General features: G+C 41.0%; 1 protein-coding gene across 1 annotated transcript in view; it reads right to left on the reverse strand.

Moving 5' to 3' along the window:
- The window catches only part of LOC311238005 (uncharacterized protein), a gene marked incomplete at its 3' end in the record, with an annotated part of 49,286 nt that extends 27,811 nt beyond the window's left edge, over nt 1-21,475 (reverse strand). The window contains exons 1-2 of the mRNA XM_084325973.1: nt 21,314-21,475; nt 10,852-10,886 (exon numbers count right to left, since the gene is read on the reverse strand). Of these exons, the coding sequence (XP_084182099.1) occupies nt 10,852-10,886; nt 21,314-21,315 (37 nt within the window). The 5' untranslated portion in view covers nt 21,316-21,475. The remainder of the gene's footprint in view (nt 1-10,851; nt 10,887-21,313) is intronic.
- Between the last annotated feature and the right edge of the window lie 3,253 nt (nt 21,476-24,728).

Consider the following 24,728-nt stretch of genomic DNA (forward strand, 5'->3'; position numbering starts at 1 on the left):
AGAACACAGCGTAGCTGCTAGTTAACGTTAGCTCACCAGTAGCCTGCATTACTTTTAGAGAACACAGTGTAGCTGCTAGTTAAAGTTAGCTCACCAGTAGCCTGCATTACTTTTAGAGAACACAGTGTAGCTGCTAGTTAACGTTAGCTCACCAGTAGCCTGCATTACTTTTAGAGAACACAGTGTAGCTGCTAGTTAAAGTTAGCTCACCAGTAGCCTGCATTACTTTTAGAGAACACAGTGTAGCTGCTAGTTAACGTTAGCTCACGAGTAGCCTGCATTACTTTTAGAGAACACAGTGTAGCTGCTAGTTAAAGTTAGCTCACCAGTAGCCTGCATTACTTTTAGAGAACACAGTGTAGCTGCTAGTTAACGTTAGCTCACCAGTAGCCTGCATTACTTTTAGAGAACACAGTGTAGCTGCTAGTTAAAGTTAGCTCACCAGTAGCCTGCATTACTTTTAGAGAACACAGTGTAGCTGCTAGTTAAAGTTAGCTCACCAGTAGCCTGCATTACCTTTAGAGAACACAGCGTAGCTGCTAGTTAACGGCTCACCAGTAGCCTGCATTACTTTTAGAGAACACAGTGTAGCTGCTAGTTAACCAGCTCACCAGTAGCCTGCATTACATTTAGAGAAGACAGCATAGCTGCTAGTTAACGGTAGCTCACCAGTAGCCTGCATTACTTTTAGAGAAGACAGCATAGCTGCTAGTTAACGGTAGCTCACCAGTAGCCTGCATTACTTTTAGAGAACACAGTGTAGCTGCTAGTTAACCAGCTCACCAGTAGCCTGCATTACTTTTAGAGAACACAGCGTAGCTGCTAGTTAACCAGCTCACCAGTAGCCTGCATTACTTTTAGAGAACACAGTGTAGCTGCTAGTTAAAGTTAGCTCACCAGTAGCCTGCATTACTTTTAGAGAACACAGTGTAGCTACTAGTTAAAGTTAGCTCACCAGTAGCCTGCATTACTTTTAGAGAACACAGTGTAGCTGCTAGTTAACGTTAGCTCACCAGTAGCCTGCATTACTTTTAGAGAACACAGCGTAGCTGCTAGTTAACCAGCTCACCAGTAGCCTGCATTACTTTTAGAGAACACAGCGTAGCTGCTAGTTAACGTTAGCTCACCAGTAGCCTGCATTACTTTTAGAGAACACAGTGTAGCTGCTAGTTAAAGTTAGCTCACCAGTAGCCTGCATTACTTTTAGAGAACACAGTGTAGCTGCTAGTTAACGTTAGCTCACCAGTAGCCTGCATTACTTTTAGAGAACACAGTGTAGCTGCTAGTTAAAGTTAGCTCACCAGTAGCCTGCATTACTTTTAGAGAACACAGCGTAGCTGCTAGTTAACCAGCTCACCAGTAGCCTGCATTACTTTTAGAGAACACAGTGTAGCTGCTAGTTAACGTTAGCTCACCAGTAGCCTGCATTACTTTTGGAGACCATGGCCACTGTCAGAGTCTGAGGTGATGACAAAACAACTTTAAAATCGTCCAACTTCCCCCAAGTCAGCGGTGTGGCGAGACCTTTCCAAACAAAACTTGCTTTATCAACAAAAATAACTCCTCATTCAGTTAACCAGGCTCGTCACACTCTACTCTCGTATAAAGAAAATAAATAATCCTACATGCAGTTTGACTGGGAACAGCGGCTAAACAGGAAGTGACAGGGTTCATGGGAAATGTGATATTATCATGAGAAGTAGGTTACCATTAATTTGAACCTTCTACTAACTTATGTAGGAAACATCAGAAAAAGGAAAAGAGTGGAGATAAATACTAACACCTTAAAATGAAATAAAAATAACAATGAAAGATAAAAAAGAAAAAAAGGAGCGAGAACTAAAATAAAACTCAGAGAAAAACAGATCAAATAAAATTAAGTAAAGAGAAAAGAGAGAAAAACAGAGACTTTTAGAGCTACATTGTGCAAATCTCTAAATCAATGGAGTAATTATTTAAAATATTAGAATAACCTTGTCGTGCTTATACATTTAGATGTGGCTAATGTTTTTTTTTTTTTTTTTTAAGCCTTATTAAAGCCTAATTAAACTTCAGTCCTTGGATCATATGCTTATTCACACCGGATGTTAATGTTAAATTTACAGGCCTTCGTTAAAGGGGTGCATTATATTCTAGAAGGTTGTAGAATACCCTAGTAAATACTTAGGCCCCGTTTAGACGGAAACGCTAGCAGGTGAATCCGCAAAAATATTTTTTCGGATGTGCCTTTCGTTTATACGGAAACAGCGTTTTTACGGGGTGAAACCGCAAAAAAGTGAGACTACCTTCCAGGGTGGAATTCCTAGAAACGCAAAAGCTTTGCGCTCTCGTCTAAACTGTTAAAACGTATAAATCTGATAAAACGATGACGAAAGGGTTGTCACGGCTCTGGTCGCGCGTACTGCTTACGTCACAGGTAGCAGGTATGCGCCAGTAGCCGAGACGTAAACAAAGCAAGTATGTCTGACTTATATCAACGGAGATCACCTGAAGGCTACATTGGCAGTACTTTTAACCCTTTCACTGCCACACGACAGAAGGTTAACCCTTTACTATCACACAACCGGCTGTCGTGTGGCAGTGAAAGGGTTAAATACACAAGAATCTGTCCCGCGGCATGAGTGGACCCACTGTCTGTGAGTGACTCTGCTTTGGTGCAATCACATTCCCCATCCACAGTCTGCGAATCAGAGGCAGAGTAGGGCGGGTCTTCACAGCACGTCATGTGACATATGCGCCAATCGTGTGACAGTGGGGCTCCGTCGTCTCGAGTCGTTACAGCGTCGTCTGCACGCAGAATTCCATCCCAAAACGCTCGTCTAAACGTAAAATTTAAAGTGAAACCGCAAGATGACTTTTGCGGTTTCTGTTCACAAAACGCTCGTCTAACTCCTGAAAAGGGGGTCAATGTCAGACCTTGCAATCAAAAGTTAGGGGCGCACTGAAATTATGGCAAGGGTTATTAGCCCCCTAACTTTTGATTGCAAAGTCTGACATTGACCCCCTTTTCAGGAGTTGACCTAGAGCCCACCAAGGTCATGCATATCAAGTTTGGTCAATGTCAGACCTTGCAATACACTGTAAGGCACTGTAAGGCTACTGTCCTGCCTCACTTCCAGTGATGAAGCTAAGCTATGCTAACGGAGCATCTATTCCCAAAGCTAAAATGCACGCACAGAGACAAAAAAGGTATGCATCTTCTTGTCTAACTCCAGGGAAGATGTTAAATAAGCTAATTTCCCAAAATAGTGGAGTTATCCTTTAAGGATTGGCCTGAGACCACTCTTGAACATTCTCTGCATCACATCCTTGTAGGGGAAACGCTGAGCGATGGCCTCCTTGCATAGATCTTCGTAGATAGATATTGAATTTTCACCATATTTCAGTTTCCCCCTTTGATTGTGCGCCCCTCTGATGATGGTGTCTCGTATTACCGTCTTGCGCAGGGTAACAATGATAACCCTCGGACCGTTGACTCTTTGGTCTCGTGTACCGACTCTGTAACATTGGTCCACTATCGGCGCTGTGGGAAGGGTGTTGTTACCTAAAATATCTACTAACACTGTTGGAAAACTGTCGTCTGTGCAATTGACTGATTCATCCAGTCCCACAATGCGGATATTATTTCGCCTGTAGTAACGTTGGGTCTCGAGCTGCCTCTCCCTTGCTTCCTCTTCGACTTCTTGTATTTTCTTCCGACACTCTTCTTTCACCTGTTTTATCTCCTTCGATAACTCTGTAAATCCATCGTTGACGTTCTTCTCGTTCTCTTGGACCATCCGTGTAATTTCTATCACCGTATTCTCCACTGCCGTGATTCGCCCGGCCTGTGCAGCGGCTGCTTCCATAACCTCTTCGAATTTAGCATCGACGTGTGCTTTGAATTCCTCGATGTGTAATTTGAAAGCGACCATCTGTTCCTTCATCAGGATAGTCAGAGAATTGAAGTCGGGTTGTGAAATTGCACTGCTTGTGTCAGTTGATGTTGTGGGTGCAATGAGGGACCCGATGGGTTTGTTGGAGATTAGCTTCTCAAATTCCCCTGCTTTATCTCTTACGGTATTTTTACACGTCGTTACCGTTGTGTTGTCATCTGCCGTCTCCCTCTCTGGGCCAGTCGTCGTTGGTCCCGGTATATTCTCCACTATAGTCCCCCTATCGGGGCTAGTCAACAACGGTACCGCCGCTGCCTCGTCTGTTGTATTCTTTGACCGTGTCAAAATCGGCGCCGTTGGAGTATCTGTGCCGAGTCTCTTTCCACCCTGTCTCTTATCCTTAGTATCCATGTTGAGTCTTTATGTCTTTTGATATAGTTAGTAGAAGGTCTTATCAATACATACGATGTGGTTTAATCTCTTTTGGTATTGTTAAAATAAGGTTTTTAAACTAAATTAACGTTGACGGGAGCGGAGCTGTAACCAAACGCGTATCGCTACATATTGCGTTCAAACCGGAAGCTTGTGAGTGGCGAGTTCAGTGTTCAGTGTTCTGATGGCCTGGGGGAAGAAGCTGAGGAGGAGGACCTTGAAATCAATTCTAAATGTTACCAGAAGCCAGTCTAGGTTAGCTAATACTGGACTGATGTGGTCTCTCCTCTTGGTTCTAGTTAGTAGCCTAGCTGCCGAGTTTTTAATGAGTTGGAGTCGTTCTGTGGTTTTCTTTGGGAGGCCAGTGAGGAGTGCATTACAGTAGTCAAGTCGGCTTGAGATAAAGCAGGGGTTCTCAAACCTTTTCATACCGTGACCCCATTTTATTTAGGAATTACAGATTGTGTAATTTTAAGGTGTAATTAAGGAATATCAAAATAAAAGCACACGTTGTTGAACTTGATCATGCATATTTATTAGAAAATGTAGTTACAGCACTATGTTATCAATACACAGTTATAAAACAAGGCATATTTAGCCAGGATATGTTACCAAAACATAAAAAAAAAAAATATTTTACAACAACAACAAATGTACTTGCCAATGCGTCACCTACCCGCGACCCCAATTTGGGTCGCGACCCATAGTTTGAGAACCACTGAGAAAAAGGCATGGATCTGTTTTTCAGCGTATTTTTTATTAATAAACGGCCCTACCTTAGCTATGTTTCTAAGGTGGAACATTTATGTTTTTGTCACCTTGTTGATGTGTGATTTAAAGCTTAGGTCCGAGTCTATTATAATACCAACTCACCAAGACTTGTAACTTCGGGTTTGATCCAAGGAGTAGTTTCAAGTACCTGGGAGTCGACATCACAGAGGACCTGACATGGTCTACACACATAGATTCTGTGGTGAAAAAGGTGAAACAGCGCCTCTTATCACCTGATACAGCTAAGGAAGTTCAGAGTATCGGGGTAGATACTCCACTCCTTATATTCCGGGGCTGTAGAGAGCATTCTGACTGGAAACATCACTGCCTGGTTTGGAAACAGCAGGGCACAGGACAGGAAGGCACTCCAGAGAGTGGTGCGCTCAGCAGAGCGTACTACGGGTATTGCACTACCACCCCTGCAGGACTTATATAACAGGAGGTGCAAATCCAGAGCCTGCAGAATTATGAAAGACCCCCACCACCCCAACAACAGCCTGTTCAGGCTGCTGCGGCCAGGCAAGCGCCTACGGTCACACGCCGCAAGAACAGAGACTCCGGCTCAGCTTCTTCCCCCAGGCCATCAGAACACTGAACTCGCCACTCACAAGTACACATAAGCACACACAGACACACACACAACACATTAGGGCTGGGCGATATGGAAAAAAATCATATCGCGATAACGATATGATAATTTTATTTTATTTCTCGAATTGTTATAAGTATAAAAAAATAAAAAAATAAATATTATTTATTATAACAACAGATGTATGTTTATTTTGCAGCAATTCTTTGTCATTGCCGCCATCTTTAGTGTTACATCCCCTCACACTCCAGTTCTCAGGCTGCAGCTGGTTTAAAAGCTAAAGTAAACTGGCTTCTCTGCTGGCTGTGGCTCCAGAGGAGTTGAACAGTTCTGGCTCTGCTAGTTTATTTTCGATCTTTTGGCGCTTTTTTGGTGGACAAACCACCGCACATGTGCACTGTGACTCGTGACTGGAGTCTAGTTCTGCTAGCACACATAGCCTACTGTGTACAGACGGTTTCAAAATGTATTTTAAATTAGAAAGCAAACAAAATAAATGGACAAGAGAAAAAGAAATCTGAATTTGGTCAGTATTGTCATTTGGACAAGCAAAGCCATTACTTTAAGTTGCAGGCAAGAAAGACAAGTCTGTCCACTATCTCTGGTTTTAAAACTGCCCTGTTGCAGGTAAAAAAAAAAAAAAAAAAAATTTATTTCGATATCGATTATTAAAATATATCGCGATTTATCGTTATCGTTATATCGCCCAGCCCTACAACACATGTGGCAACCGCCAAAACAATCACTCAAACAAAATGTCACTTTAAAAAATAGAAAGTCACTTTAACACTATGATCGCCGGGGACGAGTTAAGACGTCATTCCTAGCCATGCTCATTCTGCCGAAGACGCCGTAACTCGTCTTTGATGTCAATATTTCAAAAATCTGTCATCGAAATCATATTTCCTTTCCGGAGCCATGAGATGTACTGGTGAGCTCCACTCAACTGTCTAACGGTTCGAGAGCGCCATCTGGTGGCCGATCGGCAAGAGGGAGGGGCACGCCAAACAGGAAGTGCTCATCCATATGTGCTCCGGGCACTCGCGATCGGTAGCCGGACTCCATCTCAACACACTGGATGATCAATCGCTCGCCCTAACTCAATAAACAACGTTATTTGGACGTATATAGTATTATACAACCTGGAAATGGTTCATCAGGATCAACATCCCATAATCGAAAACAGTCTACTCCACGCTGATCGTCCAACGGCGCGAGGAACATACGGTAAGATTCAGCGTTATTTTCTAAGGTATTCCATATAAACTGCTATGATGAACATATGACCCACTCTGGATGAATCATCTAACGCTGCCCACGGAATTATAAGCGATCCCCCGCCCATCCGGTCATCATCAGATCATACGTAGATCATTCTAGAAGTACGTCCAGTTGAAATTTTTCATCTTGCGCCGATCGCTACAAAACTGTATTTCATCATCAATATAATGCATTTAGGGCTATAAATCACGTTCTGAAGAAAGCTGCAGAAAACGATAAAAACATACTTATACTTTAGACCATATTTTAGTATGAATATGTGAATGAAAAAGTTTAACGTTGCTACACCCTGAACAATACATATAGGACATTGAATGGGCCATAACAATGGCAATGTAGCAATAGAATTTAAAAAGTTATAGCTCTGCAAAGAAGGGGAACTTCTCCATAGACAAATAGAGCTGGCGAGGGATGGTAAATTATGAATTTAACCCATGGCGATTAAAGTGTTAAAGGAAGGAGGTACTATACCAATAGTATAGTTTAGATACATTAAGAGTTAAAATTGTATATTGTATAGTAGTGTATATAGGAACCAGTTTCTCAGGAACTTAGCATGTCTTTTTTTACCATGCATATCTTGTGTCTTACCTATTTTATTTCTGTTTATTTTTTTCTATGCCTATTTTTTTCTATGCCTATTATTATTGTATTTTGTATTTTGCACAATCAATGCAGGCATGACCACCCGCATTCCACTATATGCCCTGGTATGTAGTATTGTATGTGACAAATAAACCTCTTGATTCTTTATTTGTATTTTTTAACTTTTTTTTTTTATTGCATTTTCCATTATTCATACAATCTTTTTACATGTTTTCCACATCATATGATACAGAAACAAAACTATACGGATTATTCATACCGTCTTTTTATATGTTTTCCACATCACATCATTGTGATTCAAAACTAAAAGGATAAGAAAACCAACCTGAAAAAAATATATATATATCATATGAAATAATAATAATAAATAAAAAAAATAAAAATTCAAAACCAATTTTTATTTTTTTAAACACAAAGAAAGTTACAGTTTAGCACATCCCTCACCCTGATCATATAATCAGTCGTTACATGTTACGGTTATCTATGGCCTATCTACTGTATAATTATATGTACAGAGAGTATAAATCGGACCTAAGATATCCTGACTTATTTACCTATCTTTCTCAAATATGGACCCCAGGGCCCTCATTCATCAACGTGACGTAGAAAATTTTCTATTTCCATACTTAAGCACAGAATTTAGAATGTGTGCACGCACAAAAGAAACGGGATTCATCACACGTGCGTACACAGGTCCTACGCACACCTGTCATGATAAATATCACCTTGGTCCTAGGCCGAGGCTCGTGCACACTTTCACGTATTTGCATACCAGAACCGCCCCGATTAACCATATACGGTAAAGGAACACCCCCATGAAATGTGGAAAAGTGGACTAACCCAAGCGAACTCTGAGAGACTTCACTGAGAGCGAGATTGATCACAGAGGTCCAACCGAACTTGAACGTATAATATTCGGTGCGCCGGGAGCCAAGGATGTTGACTGACCCAGTCCTGCTACAGAACCAGCACATTGACAGAAATAAATGACAAGAGATGACCCGACATTAAGCACTGTAATGACTGAAATTAAATCAATTTCAGCACGCCAACTCTGCGCTCTACAATGCCTATTGTGTGCGCTCGTCATGAGCCTGTGGTTCTGATCAGAGTCATTATGGCTTCAGTGGATAACCCTGATCTACATTGTGATGTTTTAGATACCCCAGTAATAACATTACAATTGAATTAAATACAATTAGGCCTGAATGAGACTCCGGCCACCGGCACATTATCAGCCAAAATGCGCGTTTATTGATTGAGCAAACTCTGAGAGATTGTTCACAGAGGCGCTGCCGAACCAAGATATAATATGATGTGTATAATATAATGTGTGTAGAGGCATATGATACAATCCATTTTGTTGTTGGTATTAGGTAGCCTATGAATTACATATAATAGCAGCCAGCCTACATTATGCAACAGTAACTTGCGCATATATAAACACACAGCCCTGCGAAGCCTGCATACAGTAAACTAACTTGATCATTAATCTAGCTGTTGTATCTTTACGCTTATGAAAACATTAAATAATATGTATAGGCTATAGGCCGCCTATATTCTCAAATGGCTTAATGGCTATCCGAGTCCTCGATATCCTCGCGGACGGACCAGTATTTATATGATCATATCATATTCATATTCATATCATAGTTTACTCTATCAGCATGTGATACGTTCTTTGTTAGAACTTAACTCGTTATTATTTTGCGCATAGATTGCAGAAATACGGGAACGTTTTGATTTAGGCTTTGACATTGTAAAACTAAATAAGTGAAATTCTGTAATATCACCCACACGATATATGCTCTGTGTCCAGAGCATGTATGCTTTTCATTCATAAGACACATTTATTGCAAGGGTTTTGTATACACATACACTCAACAAATAACCTCTGTCTGTTCTAATTGCAATGCGTTTTTATATCGTGGGTGTTCATATGACTTGTATTCTGCTTACAGCTTCGGGGTTCCACTTATTACGTTTGACAATGGCAAAGCCTTTTAAATATAATCAAAACGTTCCCGTATTTCTGCAATATATGCGCAAAATAATAACGAGTTGAGTTAGGCAGAGCACAGTCAGTGCTTATTTCCGCGTTGTGAAAATATTCTACCACCGGCGCCACCTACGCATGGTCCGACCTGTGCTTAAATATACGCACAAAGTCAAGCACAAGTTCAAATAGATAAATCCCACACTTTGCTTAGGAATGGTCGTACGCACGGCTTAAGCACATATCTGTGCGTACGTCAAGTTGATAAATGAGGGCCCAGGTCTTTTTGAACATATGTACACTATTATTAACTTTGTGTATAAGTTGCTCAAAAGAGGCTAATCTAGCAATCTCATCATTCCACTCTCTAAAGCTGATTTTCTTTGTTAATTTCCAATGTCTCAATACTATCCTACATCCTGTTATGAGGGCCAGCCTTATCCAAGAGCATACATACGAGGATAGTTCAGTCTCCACCGGCAATATGCCCAATATACATAATGCAGGCCGTTTAATGAACCTCGTTTCCAATATGTAGTTGATATATTTAATAATAGCTGACCAGAAGTCCTGAACCATCTCACATTCATTTAGCATGTGAACCAATGTACCTCTATTTTTATTACACCTCCAACATATATCATCTCCCCTAAGACCCAGTCTTGACATCTTCGACGGAGTCCAGTAACTCCTATTCATTATCTTGAATCTAATTAAACGTGTCTGCATGTTAAATCTCCATAATTCCTGAATATCAGTGATAGGGGCAATATTTTTCTTCCTATTTGCTGTCGTAATACAGCTCCTTATTTGTAAAAATTTCCAGAAATCTGTCCTGGGTAAGTTATATTTAAACATTAACTGCTCAAAGGAAAGTAGGTGTATACCATCAAACAAGTCTTCTACTAACATTACTCCTGCCCCCTCCCAGCCTTCCCATATTACAGACTTTTTACCCATTTTAAATGATCTATTATACCAAATTGAAGATCCTTTTGTATAGTAGGGGTCCATGCTACATATGTGGTGAGCCCTTTTCCAACTCTCTCTAGCGAATGTCAGTACTGGGTCTCTATGAGGAACTTCCCCTCTCGTCTGGGATAGGAAGGCTTGCACTGATAATGGTTCTACTAGCTCTTTCTCTATCGCTATCCAAGCAGGTGCCCGGATCTCAGATAGGTTAACCTTGGACAGTTGGCTTAGTGAAGAGGCATAATGGTACCAGTCTATTCGTGGGCATCCCAAACCACCTTCCTCGACTGATGCATATAATTTTGTTTTGTTGAAAGAGGGTTTCTTACCTGCCCACAAGAAGCAGCTCAAGGCCCTATTAAACCTGGTTAGAAGAGGGGGAGGGAATGCCAAAGGCAACATGTATGTTACATAATTAATCTGGGGTACTACCATCATTTTTACAGTATTTATCTTTCCCATCAATGACAGATTACGTTTTGTGAAGGGGGCTAATCTTGCCACTAAGAGAGACAATATTAATGTATCTCAAACATAAGAAAACAGACATAGCTCTCCTACAAGAGACACATTTAGATGTAGCAGAATCAAGAAAGTTTCAGAGGGACTGGGTAGGACGCTTATTGCTTATTAACAGCGGAGGAGTGCTGCCGAGTGCTTCCGCGTTTTCCCTGATTGGCTGCGACACGCCCTGCGGCAGGCGCGGCAGCCGCAGAGCGGAGCGGCAGAGCTTGCGGCATTATGTAGCCGTAATCCGCAATGATTTTCATTCGAAGCTTAGCTCACCTGGCAGCGCTGCGGTCAGGGGAGGAAACTAACTTTTTGGCTTACCAGCCAACTGGCGAGTATCTGATTTTTTTTACCAGCCAAACACATTTTTTATCGCTAATTGTGATAATTACTTCTTTGTACGTCTTCGTCTAAATTTATTTTCAATCATAGTAAATTAATCACACTGTCTCTACTCTTCAAAATATCACATCATTAAATCACATTATTAACATGAAAGAGGGAACTATTCTGGACTGGGTTGGGCTGAACTGGGCAGTGAAAGATGCTGGGTTGGGCTGGTCTAGGTTATACTGAATGATGAATTGAAAATGAATTGAAAATGGGGGACCCTGATGTAAACAAGACGAAAGTCTTTCTCTGGTCTGCATCCCCTTAACAATTGCATGTATTGAGCCGTACTGTACTGTACCCATTCTGCAATCTGTTAAATAAAGTTTTCATTCATCACAGCTCAACTACTAGGAATGTGTGTCTGACTCTTAAGTGCAGGAAATATTCATCAGAAAGGGGGGACATGATGGAGGGAATGGAAAGAGCAGGTTTGACAGAAGCAGGGTTGAAGGGCATATTGGAGTGTGGAGGAAGTGGACAAGGCATTAAGAAAACAGGACTGAAACGGGGGACCCTGATGTAAACAAGACGAAAGTCCTTCTCTGGTCTGCATCCCCTTAACAATTGTGTGTATTGAGCTGTACTGTATTGTACCCATTCTGCAATCTGTTAATAAAGTTTTCAATCAATCAATCAATCAATCAATCAATACTGGGTTGGGCTGGTTTAGGTTGGACTGAGTTGGGCAGTGAAAGAACCAAGCATTTCACTGTAATGCAATAGCTAAATAAAACAACTTGAACTTGACTTGTTACATTTGCACTCTGGTTGTATGCCAAATGTATTCTGGTTGTACTGTACTTGTGCTGTAAGATGACAATACATTGGAACCGAATCGACAACGCTAGGGGTTCAGCAGGTGTATTCTGAATGCCAAGTATGACAACATCACCGTTGTGAAGGGCATATGGGCAAGTGGTGATATGGGGGGAAACCCGGTAATAATAAAATGTCACTCGGCTGCATTTAAGCAAAGCCGCTCAGTATAGTCGTCCACTATGTTGAATGCGCGTTATGGTAGCTTGTTACATGCTAGGTAGCTAGCCGGCTAATGCTGGTTGACTTGTCATTCTCATCCGACTCGAAGGAGACGCGTCGCGTGCTGTTGTTCGCCCCCATGTCAGACCGCACTGATATCCGAAAGCGACGACTCTACATGCAATTATTTTCATCCACTGATGTGTTTTTGTCTAAGTTTGTCTACGTTGTCAAGCCGGCTGCCGGTGGCAGGAGTCTGTAGGTCCGCGCGCAGTGATCTGTCCACTTCCCCTAGATGGGCGGCATCTTCTAGAAAATGAGTGTTCATTGGAGGAGCTTAGAGCGCATCTGTACAACGATGATGTTCATTGGTTATGGTCGGATTATTATGAGGCGCAAATGGGAGGAATCAAGGGGGGAGTCAGAGTTCGGCTTGTGCCAGTGAGCGAATCAGCAGATTGCAGAATGATTGTTTTGTTTTGTAATTACTAGTACTCGCCAGACTGGCGAGTGCTCTTCATGAATTACTCGCCAAACGTAAAAAATACTCGCAATTGGCGAGTAAAGTGGCCTAATTTCCTCCCCTGGCTGCGGTCCTGCGGTCCGTTGGTGACAAGTTCGAATCCCATAATTATTATTATTATTATTTTTTTAACGTGTATTCTTTCACCGGTTAAGGTTAGGCATGGTTAAGGTTAAGGTTAAGGTTAGGCATTGTTTCGGAGTTGGTTAAGGTTAGAACGGTTAAGTTTAGGCGCTGTTAAGGAGCTGGTTAAGGTTAGAGTTTGTCAAAGAGAATGGCAATATTCTTTCTATGGTTAAGGTTAGGCATGGTTAAGGTTAAGGTTAGGCATTGTTTCGGAGTTGGTTAAGGTTAGAAGGGTTAAGTTTAGGCGCTGTTAAGGAGCTGGTTAAGGTTAGAGTTTGTCTTAGAGAATGGCAATATTCTTTCTATGGTTAAGGTTAAGGTTAGGCATGGTTAAGGTTAAGGTTAAGGTTAGGCATTGTTTCGGAGTTGGTTAAGGTTAGAAGGGTTAAGTTTAGGCGCTGTTAAGGAGCTGGTTAAGGTTAGCGTTTGTCTTAGAGAATGGCAATAGACAGCCTATTTCCGCACTGCCGCTCTCTCGCGCTGCCGCGGTCACATGGTCACATTGTCACATTCTTCACATTCCAGCTAACTATTTTAAGTCTCCCCGCCATAATAAAATAGCCTCTCAACTCTATATTCCAACCTCTCTGTGCTTGCATAAATTAACCGTAGTATTGCTGCCATAACATAACTAGGTGAACAGGGATGTGCTAGACTGTTTAAGAACAAATTTAAATTAAATAAAACGAAAAACAGTGGCCGTTCCTGACAGGTCAGACCAGCCAAAGGGTCCTGGTCTGTTGTCGTCCCTGTCTTCAGTGCGGTCACAAAACAACTTACCATAATAGGTCCGTGAGACTAGCGTGCCCGGACGCTGATCACGCCCCCCTCCCCCCGCCCCCATCTGATAGCTTAGACATTTCACTGTCAAAGAACAACGACTAATTTAGTTCTCAGTCAATAGTATGTTAAGCAGAACTGGATCAGTGCAGAATGCTGTCAAATTATTATATCAACCCTGAGCAGATAAGGTAGCCTACTGCCCGTGCTCATAAAAAAATAAAAATAATAGAAGACACAAAAAAAGAAAGGGAAAAAGCCCAGAGAGCCTCATTGACAATAACCTACCCCATTAAACAGTATCAAACAATAACATAAAATAGCAACAGACAGGCTATTTCTACATAACTATAGCCATCATAAAAGTTTCTCCATGTGTGAAAAGTTTGAACTAACAATGCTGGTCTTAAGCAGAACTGCCTCAGAGCAGAAGGCATAGACAAATTATAGCAACCCTGGCCTGAGCAGATAAAGTAGCCTACTACACTTGTTCATCAAGAGAAGAAAAAAATAATTAAGAAAAGGGAAAAGCACTGAGCCTCAGTGACATCCATCTATACCAGTGGTGCGCAACCAGTCGATCGCGATCGACAGGTAGATCGCGGGTTGATTTCAAGTAGATCTCAATTAATAAAATTAGATTATATTTTTTTTATTTTTTTTTGCTAAATCAACTCTGCCTCTCTTTGTTAACCCATTCTCCGCCACCACTTAAACCATCGTAAACCATCCTCTGCCAGCTCTATTTGTCTATGGAGATGTTCACCTTCTTTGCAGGGCTATAACTTTTTAAATTGTATTGCTAAATTGACATTACTATGGCCCATTCAACATCAATTATCTATCGTTCAGGATGTAGGAACGTTTTACTTTTTCATTCACACATTCATACAAAAATACCGTCTAGTATAAATATGTTTTTATCGTTTTCTGCAGTATTTCATAGAACATGAGATATAGCCATAAATGCATTATATTAGATCATCAAATGCAGTTTGATACCGATCGACGCCAGATACAAAATTTCAACTGTACATGGTCCTAGACATTATGACTCATCGTCTGCTGGTGACCGGAGGGGGGGGGGGGGGGGGGGGGGGGGGGTCGTTTATAATTCAATGACCGACGTTAAATGATTTATGTAGTATGGGTGATATATTGATCAGAGCAGTTTGTATCGAAAATGGTAAACAAACAGGCTGAAACTCACCCGAGTCTCCTCGTAGCGTTGGGCGATGAGCGTGGAGCAAAAAATATCCCAATTATGGGATGTTGATCGATGCGATCCATTTCCGGTTTGTATATTACTAATACACGTCCAAATCATGTTGATTATTGAGTTATGGCAAAGATCCATATAGACGGTGTCTGTATTGAGCCACGGGACGGTAAGCGAGTGGCCGGACAAAAATAGGGGACGGACGAGCACTTCCGGCCACTTCCGGTTTGGCAACTCATCGATCGGCCACCAGGTGGCAGTATTGAACCGTTGCAGAGTTGAGCGGAGTCATACAGCAACAGCCAAGACTCCGTGGGTGACATATGAATACCGTGACGAAAATTTTAAATATTGGCAGATTACGCATGGCGGAGAATGACGTGGTAACACGTCATTGGCGGGGAATGGGTTAACTACAACAAGCAATGCTTAAGGTCGGACTCGGCACTGACAGATTTGTGTTCATTATGCTGCTTTTATAAAGCCTCAAATGACGGCTTACAATATTTCATGAAAGCAAAGTGTTTTGTTTGTCTAAGATTTTAAAAGGTTTAAACTTTACAGTACTGACAAAGTTGAACAAAGTGCTGTAAAATGTCCCACAACATTAAAAAAAATATTATAATTTTTTTATTTTTTTTTATTAAAAGATGTATCTCGAAGCTTCGAATTAAAATCAAATCTCGGCCTCAAAGCTTCAAATTCCCCCCAAAATTAGAAGGTCAGCCCTACTACGGATCATTATATCAACAGCGTTGTTGTTTGCAGGCTTGCAGCTGTTGGTTAGCTAGCTATCGTTCTCAGTTGGCTAACGTTAGCTACTAGCTAGCTAATACTGGCCTACCTTTTAATTCGCAATGGAATGGCTAGCTAACTAACTGTACAAATCGATGTGATTGGTTGAGACCGTCATTTGTACGGTTGGCTGGATTGGGGGTTTTCAATCAATCAAGCTGGCAGTTCGTAGTGCAGTAGCTGGCTGGATAGCTGTTGTATTGTGGGTTAAGGTAGCCAGCTGGCTGGCTGGCAGTTTGTGGTGCAGTAGCTGGCTAGATAGCTGGCTAATGTTGGCCAATATAGCTGTAACTGAATGATGCTAGCCTTATGTGGTCTTATGAGTTTCAGTTCATAGGAAAATACTTTGACTATAATGGTCAGAAGTAAATTAACTGTATATACTCTCTTTTAGAAACTCTGTCTCTTAAACAGTACTGTATATCTTGTATGTCATAAATGGCTGGATGTAACAGTACTGTTTATCTTATGTCAAATGTTCTGAATTGAAAATGGGGGACCCTGATGTAAACAAGACGAAAGTCTTTCTCTGGTCTGCCTCCCCTTAACAATTGTGTGTATTGAGCCGTACTGTATTGTACCCATTCTGCAATCTGTTAATAAAATGTTCAATCAATCAATCAGTTATGCTTAACATGCAGTACTATTAACTTTACTCAATTTCTAAGATTAGATCATTTAGTTATTTTTAAATGTCTGATCTAAAGATAAACAAAGGGTTTTAAAAGTGTTATATTTATCTTCATTTATAGTACCAGAGAGAAGCTGAGGAGAATCGACCAGCAACAAAAGCAAAATTTAGTTAAAAAAATATATATATATATATATATATTTATCTTTATTTTTATTTATTTTTTACATTTTAAGATTTAACATTTTTCCCTGTGGTATCGAAAATGGTATCGAATATCGATACTTTTCAAGGTATCGTATCGAAGTTCGAAATTCCAGTATCGTGACAACAGTTGCAATGTGACAGCTCTGGTTACACATCATTTTTGTTTTGATTGTATTGTTCCACTTTTGCTTTGGCAATGTAAACTCATGTTTTCTCATGCCCATTGAATTGAGTGTGTGTGTTGTCTGTGTATGCAGAGTGTGAAATAAATGGGTCATGCTGCCTGCATGCCCAACGTGAGAAGTTAGTCTCGTCATTCTTGTAATTGCTACACTACACCGTTACAATGATATATAAAATATCATATTATATTATATACCCATTCAATATGCACATGACAGAAAATATTATATGCCATATAATATGTTCTGTCATGTGCATATTGAATGGGTATTACTAATACTATTAATACTAGCCGAGAGTACCGGGTATGTCAAATTTTGGCTGGTAGCTCTCAGCTAGGTGGTAAATTAAAAAGTAGATCTTGGTTCAAAAAAGGTTGGGCACCCCTGATCTATACCATTAAACAGTATCAAACAGTAGGTCTGGTCAATTTTAGCATGGTGTTATTCACAGTTTTTTTTTTTTTAAATAGAATTGATATTCTCCTTTGGTTCATTACAATTTACTCAAGCCTAGTAACAGACACACTATTTCTGACACTGATCCATATATGTCCCGATTCAGATACCAAGAACATGCAAATGGACAATTTAAAAAAAAAATTGTAAATGTTTATTCTACGTCCTTATGGAATGAGTGACGTAAAAATTTTTAAAAAAAAATTAATATATATATTATATTATTATTATTATTATTTTTTTGATGGAAGAGCCGCACATTGACGGGCAAAGAGCCGCATGCGGCTCGCGAGCCGTGGGTTGGCCACCCCTCTATACCATTAAACAGTATCAAACAGTAACATAAAATAGCCACAGGTTGTTTCCACACCTCTATAGCCCTCATAAAAGTTAGCCAGTGTGAAAAGTTTAACAGAGTTGGCCTTAAGCTAAAATGAGTGCAGAAGGCCTAGTCAAATTGGTATATCAATCCTGAGCAGATAAGGTAGTCTACTCTACTGCACTTGTTACCTGCACATATTAGCAACAGGCTATTTCCCCACAACTATAGCCATCATAAAGGTTAGCCAGTGTGAAAAGTTTGAACTAACAATGTTGGCTTTAAGCAGAACTACTGTATCAGTGCCAAAGGCATAGTCAAGTTATTATTTCAACCCTGAGCAGATAAGGTAGCCTACTGCCCTTGTTCATCAAGAAAGGAATTTTTTTTATGAAAAAGTACTGAGCATCAGTGACAACAGTCCATTAAACAGTATTATTTCCACACAACTATAGCCATCATAAAAGTTAGCCAGTGTGAAAAGTTTAACAACGTTGGCCTTAAGCAAAACTGAATCAGTGCAGTAGTTATAGTCAAATTATGATATCAACCCTGAGCAGATAAGGTAGCCTACTGCACTTGTTTATCAAGAAAGACAATTTAAAAAATACATAAATAAATTAAAAAAAATAAAAATAAAATAAAAAAAAAAGGGGGAAAGGGGAAAGCACTGAGCCTCAGTGACTACAGTCTACAGTACACCATTAAACAGTATCAAGCAGTATCAAACTAGTCCACGCTGAGGACTTACCCCCTTAGTTACTGGTATGCTCTGGTAGATCTGACCTGAGATCCGTCATGTCCAGTTCATTTCAAAGTGTCGATGAAAGCTTGTGCCTCCGCAGGGGTGGTAAAGAACAGAGTTTTGTTGTTTGCAGATATCCTCAAGGTGTCAGGATACAACATAGCATACGAAACACCCTTCTTCGTTCGTAGTTGACGTTTGAGTTCATCATATTTCTTGCGCTTTAGCAGTGTGTCCCTGGATAGATCTTGACTGAAATACACGTTCTTGCCTTCCCACCAAACCGTTCTCTTCTCTCGTGCCGCTCGTAATACAGCTTCCCTCGCACTGAGGCGAAGAAATTTGACCAGTATGTGCCTGCTCATAGCGTCTGGATTGGATTTAGGTCCACACCTGTGCGCCCGCTCTATTTCAAAACCACCGTTAATGTTCATGCCCAGTCCTTCCCGAAGCAATGTTTCCACGAAGGCATTTATATCTCCTTTCTCTGCGTGTTCCTCCACACCAACAATACGAACATTGTTACGACGCCCCGTGTCCTCCAGATAGACCACTCTCTCTTGTAGCCGAGTCACTGTCTCCTCGACATGATTGACCGTTTCTTCCCTAGTCTCACATCCATCCTCCAATGTGGATATACGGGTTTCCGCTTCTGTGATTCTTCCACCAAGTTGTTGTACCGTGGTTTGAAGGGAGTCCAGGCTCGTTTTCATACCACGAATATCCATAGCAATCCCTTGTAGCATGCTTTTGATGCTAGCTAGCTCTGTGGCTGTCGTGGTATCGGCAGTATCCACCTGGCTCTCGTCGATAGAGCCTTTCCTCCTTCCTGGCATATTGTCGTCTTCTTTACCCTTGTTCTTGGCAGTTTTTAGATTTGTAAGTGGCTATACATAAAGCTGTTATTCAAATCTTAGAGGGGTTTATCGTGATCAGCACTGCAGAGCTATATCCTACGCAGCCATTCCGAACAGCGTCTCACGTGACACTGGGTGTTCTTGATTCTTGAGTAAGTTGCCCCATATTGCTCTGTAATATTTCTCTTTTTGTTATAGGACAGACTAGTAGGATTTCAGTTTTGTCGTCATTTAATTTGAGGAAGTTGTTCGTCATGTGTTACGGAACGGGAGTACACACTCTATCTCTATGTATCATACCATCGATTCTGTAAAAGATTGTGTTGAGGTTCTATCGGTTCTCATGTTGCCTGCAACTTCCTGGATGGAAATTTATTCCAACAGTATAACAATTAGAAAAAAAACGAAATCTCAAAATCATTATTTGTATTTATTTATAATGTGTTTTTGGTAACATTCTTTGTTTGCCTCATTGGATTGAATTGCAGGGTGGAGAGCTGTAATCATCTTGAGCACCCAGAAAAACCCAACTCACCAACTTGTGGTTCAGCCGACTAGATTTGATTCAGAATTGATATGGTAAGATACAGAGATGGGGACTTGAGTTTAAGTCGCATGCAAATCAACTTGACATGACTTGAAACTCATACCCTGGCGACTTCAGACTTCAGACAAGACTCGAGATTAAGGACTTGTTCATTAGTGAACAATGTAAGCGAATGGCACAGCCTAAATAAATACAACATTTTATTTTTATTTCATTTTCAAGGTAATATTCTGTTAATCTTGCCTGCATTGACCAAAAAGAGCAGTCATCCAAACATATGTGTATAGGAGCCTTGATGCACACAGAGACATGCGTCTGTTAGATATTAATGCACAGAGAGACATGCGTCTGTTACAGATATTAATGCACACAGAGACATGCATCTGTTACAGATATTAATGCACAGAGAGACATGCGTCTGTTACAGATATTAATGCACAGAGAGACATGCGTCTGTTACAGATATTAATGCACAGAGAGACATGCGTCTGTTACAGATATTAATGCACAGAGAGACATGCGTCTGTTACAGATATTAATGCACACAGAGACATGCGTCTGTTACAGATATTAATGCACACAGAGACATGCGTCTGTTACAGATATTAATGCACAGAGACATGCGTCTGTTAAAGATATTAATGCACAGAGAGACATGCGTCTGTTACAGATATTAATGCACACAGAGACATGCGTCTGTTACAGATATTAATGCACACAGAGACATGCGTCTGTTACAGATATTAATGCACAGAGACATGCGTCTGTTAAAGATATTAATGCACACAGAGACATGCATCTGTTACAGATATTAATGCACACAGAGACATGCATCTGTTACAGATATTAATGAGTTGGATTAATGTAAAAATCTAGAGAATTAGGCAAATATCTTTTTAATTTAAGGTTTTGTTATTCTTCTAATATAACTCATGTCCAGTAACCACACAATATACCCCTGGTGGTCATGTTGGAAAGGAGCCTAAATCACGCTTTCTCAGCCTGCAGGAATACTTTCACTTTCTATTAACAGTGTATTGAAGTTATTTAGTCTATGAAGAACGAATGTAGGCTACAAACTGGATAAACATCTGTGTCATGATCTGACACTGGATTGACTGATATATTGTTAGAATCAGCTTGTTGATGTAACAGCTGTCGATTTCTCTAAAGCACACTGGTTGCCATTTGTTTTATTCTATCAAGGTTTATATTTTTCTTACACTACTGGCCAGGAGAGTCGATTGTCTTGGTTTATTGATTGATTTTTTATTGTGGAGTAAAAGACAGCATCCAAGGGATAAAAACATGAGAACGTGCAAACACTTATTTCCATCATGGTCCCTGATTTTGGACATGGACACACATCAACATAAAACAAAACATAGCATATTTGAGTCAAGTATGATAAAAAAACGTATTGAAAATGGAAGATAAAGCCTTGTATACAATGATGAACAAAACAATTATACAAGATAGCAGAAAGAGATGTTATCAAAAAAGAAGGAATGTGAACTTACATATATCCTGATGATCTGTGGGCTCCTCCTTCAATCTAGTATAAATGTCCATAGGTGGGTCTGGAGAGTCTAAAGTCTCTTCTTTCTTGATGTTCAGTAGGACGTCTTGGTCCCTGGGTTCTAAAGAAGTCATCTTCTACTGGAGCTGGAGTCCAGAGTGTCTTCCTGTAGGACGTCCTGCCCCCAGTCAGAGTGAGTTACACCAGGTGAGTTCAGGTAGAGAACTATGGAGAGAGGATACTAAGGTAAACTTTAGTAAAGGTTTGTACTTTGTATCTATAGTGTATATAGGACTGTGAAGCTATGCTTCCCCCACCCTGTATCCCCAAACCAACAGGCTATCCAGTCTATTTGTCAGACTGAAAACAAAATGTGGAGATTCTGACAGCTTGGAAATGATTATCAGGAGAACAGACGTTATGAATATATAACTGTATGTATGTAACTATGAGACCATGAATGACATGCTCTTGCTGTTTGGATTAATGTCCCAAGATCGTAGTTAAAATATGTAGGGCTGCAACATTCACCTGTCCCTGACACCTTGGAAATAATCAAGAGAAAGCCTTTGTTAGGACACTGGGAGGCCCGGTTTCTTGGTAACAAAGCATTTACATTTACATTTACATTTAGTCATTTAGCTGACGCTTTTATCCAAAGCGACTTACAAGTTCTGTGCGACAAGACAGCAAGAAGGGTATAACTCTATCAGCTGAGTAACAATGTTCATCAAAGTGTTGCGTGTTACAGTGTAGGTTAGTTTATTAGGACAAGTGCATGACATTAAGGTTAGTCGGGGTTAGATTTTTTTTTTTTTTTTTTTTATCATTTCAGATAATGGTTGAAGAAGTGAGTCTTTAGTCGACGGCGAAAGATTGGACGGGATTCGGCTGTCCTAACTGGGATGGGTAGTTCATTCCACCATTGTGGGGCAAGGACTGAGAATAGGCGGCTTCTCTTTGATGACCCTCCGGGAGCTTGGATAGGAGTAGATCTGAGGCGGCCAGAAGACGCAGAGCGTAGGGGTCTTGAGGGTGTGTAGTTAGAGACCATTGACCGGAGGTAGGCGGGAGCGGTTCCCTTTGCCGCACGGTATGCTAGGTCGAGGGCCTTGAAGCGGATACGTGCAGCAATGGGGAGCCAGTGCAGGTCCCTAAGAAGTGGGGTGACAAGCATATCGTTAGTCTTTACCTGCAGGTCTGCAGTGTTCTGGTTGGACACTTAAGACACAACCCGCTGACCACCCCAGAAATGGTAAACAATACCCAGGATGTATGATGTAAATGTCACATCTTCTGCTTTATATCTATGACTATCTATGAATATCAGCTAGAACAGGCTGCTCTGTGTAGGGGTGTGATCATTTGCAAAGAGGTTAGTAGATATGTCTGTGTTTCAGCCTCTGATCTTTGCTTACCAACTCAACGGCAACACTCGAGAAGGGCCACGTGGTGTAGAATCTCAAAACAATATCAGTAACATTATAACTATTCTCCGTGATATCTGGTAGGCCAGTGTATTTTTCTGCAGCAATCCCGCAAGTAAAAGTAGCTGGAAAACAAAAACATCGATCGGTGAAAATCAAAATGCCTCGAATATAGTGGACTTCCTGGTTACTTGATCGGCATTTGTTTTCCACCAATGAGCAACAAGGAATATAGAGAGGTGGTGGGTTCTCGGAAGTATTTTGCACCAATCAATAACTGCGTTATTTGGTCGTGACCAGAGCCGTATAATTGTATAATTATACGGCTCTGGTCGTGACAAGGCAGCAACACTTGGCCACAGGATCACTTCCGGTTTCACGATTTAGCCTTAAAAATAAAGGCACGATAAACGTTTTGAATAACAACTGATTTTCATGGTTATGTAACTTTGCAGTCAGCAAAAATGCACACCAGAGCACTAAGAGAAACTTGGACTTAAATACTTGCATGGAAAATGCAACAACAGAATCTATATGTCCCCCCCACAACAAGTTACAATCTAAATAACACCAAGAAGCTTTGTTTCTTCTTCTTGCTCAACAGCTAAATTGTTTAGCATCAGGTTCAGCTGAGGTTTAAAGCTCAACAGATCATTTGAACCAAATACAATGCTTTTAGTTGTTGGTATGTTTAAGACTAGTTTATTGCTGGTAACCCATTCTAGTACTGTTTGCAATTCTTTGCAATTCAAATCATCTGATTTTGTTCAAGGTTCATTAACGGTGGGTGCTTTCAGAATACATAGACACATGTGCTTTTTTAAGAGCAAATGGAAAATCATTAGTAAAATAGAGATAAGTGTAAAGGGCCAAGCAAACTTCCTTGTGGAATTTCACTCTCAACATGTCTAGCACCTGAAAAGCTGCCAATAAAGAAAACTCTTTGAGTCCTATTGGCTGGACAGCATTCTGTCCATGATAAAGCAGTCGGTGCAAAGCCATAACATGAGTTTATTCAATAGTAGTTTGTGGTCAAACCACATCAAATGAAGCACTAAAATCTAACAATACCGCTCCTGCAATATCCTTTTTATCAATTTCTTGATAAATGTAATTTCTCTGAAATGTAATTGACTAAAAGTACAAGTATACAAACCTATTAATACTTGAGTAAAGTACAAATCCCCAGAAACAGTACTTATGTATTGTAACGAAGTACAATTACTCAAGTACTTTACACCCCTGCCCTCAACCCTGGAAAGAAGCTAAAGTCATCCCACTACCTAAGGATGCTAGTGTAGACACGTGAATGTGTCTGACTGTCATTCTAACTGTTGTGTAATTATTGTTGTGTAATTTTGCTTTGTGACCCGTTTTGCTCTGGGACTCAGTCGTTTTGCTCTGGACTCAGTCGTTTTGCTCTGGACTCAGTGAGACCTGGCAGAGGACTATCGCCAGGGGGAGCTGGTGGGAGCTGGTCTGGTAACAGGTAGAGGTGACGAAGAAGCTGGGATCAAGGAGGAGTCTCACGGGCGGAGCCTTCTCTTCGCCGAAATTCCCAGAGGAGAGAGGACGTGTCGGCGGAGAGCCATCTACCTGCAGAACACGTGGAACGCCATGTGCATCGGAGCGAGTGGAAGTAGCGTCGTGCGCCGCAAGTTTAGCTTCCAAGTATAGTGAGTAGGGGCGAAAGACGAAGAGGACGTTCAACAGACGGGCGGGGACTTCGACCATCGAAGCGTTGCGTATTATATGTATAGTCGGAGAGTTAGCCTAGCCGCCCCGGCTGGTAGTTAGCTGACGTATAGGACAGTAGCCTTTAGCTCAGCCCGTCGCCTCGCCTCTGCTGCAGCTCCCCGGACGTCCAAGGCATCACCACCTCTACCTACTCCACGCCAGACCACCCTGCCTTCGTGTCCCACAGGTGACGGTAGCTCAGGACCTTCACGGCCGAACTCTCACCTGTTTTATTTTGATAGCATGCTCGCT

Source organism: Notolepis coatsorum (genome assembly GCF_963971535.1).
Source record: "Notolepis coatsorum genome assembly, chromosome: 12".
NCBI classification, from domain to species: domain Eukaryota; kingdom Metazoa; phylum Chordata; class Actinopteri; order Aulopiformes; family Paralepididae; genus Notolepis; species Notolepis coatsorum.